Source organism: Pinus tabuliformis, chromosome 5_2 (assembly GCF_031772625.1).
Source record: "Pinus tabuliformis cultivar Carrire ecotype Pingquan chromosome 5_2, CPIR1, whole genome shotgun sequence".
NCBI lineage: Eukaryota > Viridiplantae > Streptophyta > Pinopsida > Pinales > Pinaceae > Pinus > Pinus tabuliformis.
This window is the reverse complement of record NC_142306.1, coordinates 959,714,791-959,722,771: the sequence shown is the minus strand read 5'-3', so window position 1 is coordinate 959,722,771 and position 7,981 is coordinate 959,714,791. Positions and strand designations below refer to the sequence as shown.

At 40.5% G+C, this 7,981-nt stretch overlaps 1 protein-coding gene across 1 annotated transcript; it reads right to left on the bottom strand.

The window, feature by feature from the left end:
- Window positions 1–1,355: 1,355 nt before the first annotated feature.
- LOC149162473 (putative pectinesterase/pectinesterase inhibitor 51) lies at window positions 1,356–3,520 on the bottom strand. The gene is made up of 2 exons (XM_089435707.1): window positions 2,226–3,520; window positions 1,356–2,125 (listed from the first exon to the last, which is right to left on the bottom strand). Exons 1-2 carry the CDS (start codon window positions 3,193–3,195, stop codon window positions 1,431–1,433), a joined length of 1,665 nt encoding a protein of 554 aa, XP_089291833.1. The 5' UTR covers window positions 3,196–3,520; the 3' UTR covers window positions 1,356–1,430.
- Between the last annotated feature and the right edge of the window lie 4,461 nt (window positions 3,521–7,981).

The window sequence follows — 7,981 nt, the reverse complement described above, 5'->3', positions numbered from 1 at the left end:
TATGGTTTTTCTCACAGAGTTTTTCCTTCTGTTCAGGATGCCTTCGTCTGGTGGAGTGCGCAGCGTCCTGTTTGGCGCTCTCTTTTCATCATCACCTGCTGGTTCCTTTGGAAGTGGAGGAACGTCCACATTTTCCAGAATTCTACTCTGCCTCTTGACTTTATTTTGACAAAAATCCTGGGATACTTGCCTTCTGAGGATTAACTTCGATCTTGGTATTTTTGGTTGAATTCTGTATTTTGAAATTCAGATCCAGATGGCTCTTTCTTTCTGAAGTCTTTGTAGTGCCATGCACTCATAATTTTTGGTTTTCTCTAAGATCCATGCATTGCTGATCCTGGACAGCAACAGTTTTCTGTTCATTTTGCTTCAAGGCCTCATGCCTTCGTTTGTATCTGGATTTTTATATACTCTTAATATAAATCATGAAGCTTTTTCTTTCTGAAAAAAAAAAAAAGAAAAAAAAAAGGAAGGGAATCCGATGATAAAATAAAAAAGAGAAAACATTCAATTCTGATATGGAAATTTTAACACAGGTGATTATGAAACATTGACATACGTAAAAAAACAAACGGTACCTAATATCAACCAACGTTATAACGATTTGTTTTTAGTTTTTTAACGATTTCTTTTTAGTTTTTTTAGTGTGACTTTTTTGGAAGTTTTTATGATAGGTTTCTATGGTTTAATTTTTTTAAAATTTAGCAAGAATTTATTGAAATCACAAGTTTGATGAGTAGTGCTGTGCAATAAAAGTACTCTAGGGATTTTCCAAGGTGCTGAATCTATTATACCGTCAAAAAACTAAAACTAATTTAAATAACACAAATCAAAATTTCACCTCAAATTTTTCACAAAATTCTGATTTCACCTCAAATTTTTTCACGAAATTTAGACACCAAACAACTAAAAACAACTCCAAAAACAAACAATCCGCAGGCCAACCAGACATGAACCCGACTGGGTAAATAACACAGAAGGCCGGCGTAAGCAGAGCAGTACCTTGCACCATAAGAAGATGCAGATGAGCGTTCTGCTGCTGTCTTTGAAGTCATTTTTTACTCACATTCCTTTCAGTGTACTTTTGCTGTAAGCAAAACTTCTTAAACAGAATTTGGACATATGGAAAATATATAGATGGAATATAAAACAAATTTGGTTGAAGCAAATTGATGAAGCACAATAAAGTGAATGCAGTTCAGAAGATTTATAACAGAGAGGACATCAAGAAGAGTCCACACATCTATTAAGCACCTGGGAATTTACATGCTTTAGAATGCTACATTAACTATGTATTATTGTATGTTTTACGATTCAAATATATTGCAATTTGGACAAAGTTGAAGCTTTTGATATGAACATTATGCTAAGGCTCGGTGTTTATTTACTGGAAAAGAAACCATATAACCATTAAAAATTACGCTGGTTATTTATGTACTGTGGCTCGATGACAGCCATTCATCGCCCTGTATGAAGCTTTGAACAGAGTACAGTCCTATATTGTGTGCAGAAATTTGACTAGACCATGGCACTCTTCCAGAGACCTGCGCCCCCGATCCATAATTCTGATATTCCCCATAGAAAAGAGTATCGAGAGCAAAGGATCCGTTCCAGGGCATCCACCCTTCAGGCCTGATGAGTTTGCCCAAATAAGAATCCAAGAAAACCGTTCTTGAATACATCTTCCATGGCCTGCCAAGATATACTCTGTGAACATCGGGATTGGAACTGAAATCCCTCATGTATTCTTTGGTCCCATCCATGGTGCAGTGCTCGAAGACCAATCCGGTTGACTGAGCAGCGTCCGTCCAGCCTTGCGCTGTTAAGGGATCCGTCTCGCCAGACTTTGATTTGAGCTGACGGGGGCGCACCAGAATGGAACAGTTGTGGAATAGGGCCGCCGCGTTTCCGAAAATGAAGTCGTGGGTGCCCTCTATTCTGCAGTTTCTATAGAATTGGCGGAGCGTGTGCGTGTAGAGCGTGTCCTGGTGGCTCTCGAAAGCGCAGTTGTAGAAGGCAGAAAAAACGTTGTCTACTCTCAGGGCCACGGCTTGATGAGTCTGTGGCCCCTTAAATGTGTTTCGGAATGTTATGTCACGGGCTATGAAGCCGTCCCTGTTCACTCCTGCAGGAAAAAGCCATAAACCCCTCTTTACTCCTACAGCGTTCCAAGGAAGCACAACAAAGGTGTTAAGAAGGTGGAAGAAATAAAATATGGGACTTACCAACAGTGGTGACATCATAAATTGTGACCGGGCCGGGTAGAGACAGCACATATGCAGAACCGGTGATCACCGTTTTATCCATACCGGCGCCCACAAACACGAGATTCGTCTTACTGCGGGGTATTCGAACCGTTTCCCCGTAAACCCCGGCCTGTATCTTGATCACGAATTTCTTTTCCGAGTAGTCCGGTGCATTGTTCACAGCTTGCTGAATGCTTGATAAAGAGGATTTCTGATCCACCTTTGGCACAGTAATGTCAGGGATCAGTTCGTCCACCTCTGATACATCCCAATGCCAATTGTTGTTATTGGAAAGATAGTAGTAATTTGCAGTATTAGAGGATTTGGACGATCTCTCCGTTGAGGGAGGCCTCCATAGGACCATATCCTTCCCGTAAGTATCCAGGGCATCGACCATGCTCAGAGCATTGCTGGTTAAGTTTGTAACCCTATCCACCTGTTGGATGACAGTGCTTATTTTCTGTGTAGTATTGACATACCTGAGATCAGAGCTACAGTCGTATACATAAGCCAGTGCTGCGCTCAGCCATGCTTTCACATCTTTTATCCTCTGCTCCTCTCCTATAGCAGCACTGCTTTTCGCAATCAGAGCGACAGAAGAGTCCGCGAATTCCACACAGTTTTTAGCCGCGGCAGTGACGTTGGCGTCATAGCTAGAAGTATCAAGCACATTTTGGTAGAGAAGTTGGGTTTGTTTGGCTCCGTCTGAAGCCAAACCCATTGCTGCTCCGACGATCTCTTCAGCTCCGGCATTTGCAGCTACTTTGGTTGACAAAGACGACTTGCAGAGGTCTGGCAATTGGGTTGCTCGGCAGGCGAGATTTATCGGCGATCCAGAACTATGTAGTGAGGGTTGGGGACCTTCCTGGGTTTTTGAATTGGCAGAGGCATCGGCGAGAGAAATGAAGAGAAGTACCAATGTCAGTATGATGATAGGAGTGGAAGTCATGATTTCAACAATTCTGGGTTAAAAACCCGTTAAGCCTTAAAAACTGGAACAATAAATGATAAGGTTCAGGCAGGCAAGTGTCTCACCTGTGCCCTGTCTTTTCTAACATGGCAGTGTGAAGCCTGAAAGATTGACTCATAAGAAAATGGAATCACATGGCTGTGCATACAGGAAGGCATAAAACATGTTTTCTGGTCTACGTGGTAGGATTATGATTCGCTAGATAATAATTTTTACATCGAATTTCCCTCTCAGATTGTTCGTTTCGTTGCGCTCCAAGCTTGGCATTGATTTTTTCGGTGATATACCAATCTCTATCCCTGTCTCCCAACAGTTAGTACTATTTTCGAGATGAGAGTAGGGGGCAACACTCTAGAGATTTGTGGCTGACAAGGGTGTAGTGTACTGGTGTAATGTCGACACGGTAAATATTTTATTTACTAGGGTAAGAACAAATATTTACTATGGTAAGAACACACTGAATATTTAGTGTTATTACTTGTTTGAATTAAGTAATATAGTTTTATTTATTGAAAATGAGAAATCTGTCAGCACATTTTGTAACTTGTGGGAAAAGGAAGTTAGAAAAGACAGTTGCTAGAAAAATCCTAACTGCCTCCCCCAATTGTGAAAAGCTTCCAAAAGAAAAGGAAGTAGGGGGAGGAAAAACTGCACTGTAATGACATGTGGTAAGAGGGAAAGACGGCGAAGTATGGTGATGACCAAATAGCCAATGCACTGAGTGCAAGCAACTTGCAAAGAACTGTGGTCTTGTGAATAATCTAGGGGGGAAATTCTGGTCCCGAAAGACAAATCTCAAGGACGAGTGGTTGACTAGCAGCGAGACACAGAGGTGATCCCGGCCTTTGGAGTGCTTTATAATTACGACATTTCAGGTAAGTGGGATTTACTAAGAAAGCACTTTGAGGCATAAAACAAAAACAAAAAAACTAGATGTGCATATTATTGTGTATGTACATTATTTAGTGGTGCGTTGAGTCTGAAGTGGTACTGGGCATGCTCACAGTAGAGTTATTACTTTACTCATTAACTATCGGGAAACAAACAATAGAGTCAAATCTAACTGGTAACCATCAGTATTAATGACCCCCCCTTCTGGAAAATATCTATAAACTGGAACATTATAGTTGCAGAAAAGATTTGCATATGAAAATTATTCATGAATTGGAACTTTCTAACTGTAGAACCAATCTGGAAAATATCTATAAACCGGAACATTTTGCATCTGAAAATTATTCATGAATTTGAAACATTCTATCTGTATAACCAAATCGCACAGATCTTTTTAGAAGCGGAAATGGACTTCCTTAAAAAAAAACAGAACCATCGTTGCACATTTCTTTATTGAATATGTATTAGAACAGAACTACAAACAGGGAATTCATACTAGGATTTTCAAAGAAAATTCCAATGTTCAATTGAGATAAGAACCAAAACTGTGAGTTAATCGACCCTGGCCTAACCTCGGAGAGCCGAGAAGCGCAGGGTCGACATAGTAGGGTTCATTAAGTAGTTTCCATAACCCTACATATAAACCCCATAAATCTGGCTGAAGTTTCTCTAAAAACCCTAACCTGGGTATGAAACCCCATACTACCTACGCTGACAGAATCATTCTCCGAACATGACAAATGACAAGAATCAGTTAATTTTTTACAAAAGAACAGAGTAGATTCCAAAACAGAGTTAATACAGAGTTGAGTAATTGTAAAAGCAAAGAAAAAAATAGGCGAAAAGCCAGATTCATGGCAATGTAGCAATTTCATTTCCAACCATTCTAAATTGTACAAAACTAAAATACGAATCTCGTGAACAGTTATAGAACAACAAAGATTAACATAAATCGAATTAGAAATCTCATATTCACGTTTCATTTGGAACCAGGACTTAGCATATAAAGGAAAATTTTACATGACTTGAAACCCCAAGAAGTCGGCCAACTTAGCTCAACAGTTTTTAACCAGAGGGGTAAAACCCTTCTAAAAAAAAAGATAAAGTTAACATGGCAGTGAAGTCGACATGACCATAGTCTCTGGACTGCCATCAGAAAAAATAAATACCCTTGAATATACAGCAGAAGAGCGTACATACATTTCTTAAACCCTTATGGGCAATCGCCAGAAAACAAATAGTACTTAACGGAGAAGAAAATTAATAATACTCGAAAGAGAATTGAAGCTCTAGCTTCAACACCCAAGCAGATCACCCTTGACGAACAAGAACCAGGTCGGAGACCTTCTTACCCAGTAAATCCCTCGGATGTTGCCATTGTTCTAGAAAGTCTCGGCCGCCATTTGGTAACAGTTAAAGACCTCGGTCCTGTAGCCGAGATTTCTACAGTTTAAAAACAGACGACAATCATGGTTAGATCAGAGCTGCCACAACCAGAAATAACCCAACCAATTGTAAAAAAAATAATAATCAATTCAGCGATTCAACTGTTACCAGACTCACCCAGGACATGTTTGCCGGAGGGAAATCCATGGATCGAACTTCTGAGAAACCCCCATCTGCAATGTAATCCTGGAGCGATATATTGAACAAGCCGTGAACAGGAGCAAGAACCAGAGTAGGAGCTGAGGGAGCAAGAGTAAAATGAGACATAGTTTGAGCACACAGGAAGGTGTAAGTCTCTGGACTAATCTTGGCCATAGGATTGCACACCAGGCCTTACACCATCGATGCGACGAGGGTTTCAAGGAAGCAGCTGTGGCAGGACAGCCCTGCCCTCGCCACGTACCAGAGCGGAGCAGGCATTCAATACCGCAATCAAATTAACAAACCAAAGCAATAAATCCATAAGGTTATAAGTTTGTAAAATAATCAGAGAAATTTTCATGCATCGGGACTGGCAGCGAATGTCGTGGAGGGAAATCCCAAAGCTTGGATAATCAATGATGCATTAAACAATAACACGTAAACCAAAACCGATAACCCGAGATTTTTATCAGCAGAGTCATGTCGTATTTACACAATTGTACCTGTGACATAAATGGTATTGAATATTGATATATAGCAGTTGTAATTGTGATGTCTATATATATTTAATTTTTTTTTTTTTATCGTATGTATTGACGTGGAGATATGACAAGTGGTATCAGAGCCAGGCTACCAAACTGTGTCCTCTGGCAAATACACTAAGAAGGATAATCAACTATTGTTTTTCTTTTGTTGTTGGAGTTGTTGTTCTTTTATTCTCTTACCTGTTGTTAACCCACTAATTTGACAAGAACAAGAATTAAGACGACAACAAATTATGAGGAGAATGGACAACAATCCACACAGGAATGTGGCTGGCCTAGGACCTGCAACATTCCCTGAAAATAATCCTGAAATATGGGTGCAGTTAGGAGAGGAGGCTTGCAACACCAATCTTATGATATTGGAGACAGTTTAGGAATTAAAGAACGAGATGGCCCGCTTGCGGGAGGACAATGCAAGATTAACTATGGAACAAGAGAAAATCATGAAAAGCCTATCTGACAGGCAGAACCAGCGCCAGCCAAAACCCAACCCAGAACGGGTACGAGTATCAGAATAACAGGGTTACCACACGGATCAGGAAGAAATAGAAGGAGGGGAAGAAAATCGAGAGGAAAAGTCGGATAATGCCTCTGAACATCCAGCAACAAAAAGCCAAAGAATAGAACTACAAGGGGAGTTTCGGAAAATAAAACCACCACTCTTCGATGGAGAGCTGGAGGAGGCAGCTGAAGCCTGGTTGATTAACATGAATAAATATTTCCAATTATATGAATATGATCACAACCTCAAAGCGCGGCTGGCCATTTTCCAATTGCAAGGAAAGGCCACTTTGTGGTGGGAGGAAGTCAAGATTGTACAAGTAAGCGAACAAGACATAACCTAGGAGAAATTTCAAAAATATTTCAAGGAAAGATATTTGACTGAACGATTTTACGACGAGAAAGCAAGGGAATTTCATGACCTGCGACTTGGACAGCAAACAATGGATGAGTTTATCACCTGATTTACCTCTTTACTCCGTTATGTACCCTACATACGAGAGGAAAAAGCTAAGGTGCAGCGTTTCATTAGCAGTTTACCCTTGGCGATGAGAGAAAGAATTGAATTTGATAACCCAAAAATGATGGATGAAGTTATATGAAAAGCCAGGATATGTTACCAGCAAAGTAAGAAGAAGGGAGAAATTCTGGGAAAGAGGTGGGCTGACAAGAAAAGTAACAAGATTGTTGTGAACACTAAGGGAAATCGTGGAAATGTCAATAAAGGGTTTCCCAAGGGACAGAACAACAGGAATCTGCATAAGAACCAGCTCAGATTGAAGCCACCCATTGAATCCAGAATTAGCGAACAATCTGGTAAAATTCACAATGAAGGGACAGCGAGGCCTCTAGTACAATGTTGGGAATGTGGAGGGCCTCATTACATTAATAATTGTCCTCATCGAAAGGGTACTGAACAGGTTTCACAGATCCATGAAGCATCTACGGTTGGCGACGTGGCCCGGAGTTTACAGAGAATCAATGCCGCTCTAGAAGATCGACAGGCAGAATACCAGCCAACTATGGTGGAGTTTGAAGGTAAGATCTTTGATTATACTGAAACTGTTTTAATGGATATTGGAGCTATATTAAGCTATGTTAGTCCTAAGGTTGTGGAATAATGTAAGTTACAAACTGTTAAATTTAAAGACCCTTGGCTAGTACAGCTAGCAACAGGGGCAAAGAGACGTGTGCTAGCTAAGGTCAATAACTGCCCCTTGAAGATAGCAGGTTAGCCGGTG

Coding starts and splice junctions, on each gene's coding strand:
- LOC149162473 (XM_089435707.1), bottom strand. CDS start 3,195: ATGACTTCCACTCCTATCATCATACTGACATTGGTACTTCTCTTCATT. Junction 2,126..2,225: donor TTATGATGTCACCACTGTTG/GTAAGTCCCATA, acceptor TTTTTCCTGCAG/GAGTGAACAGGGACGGCTTC.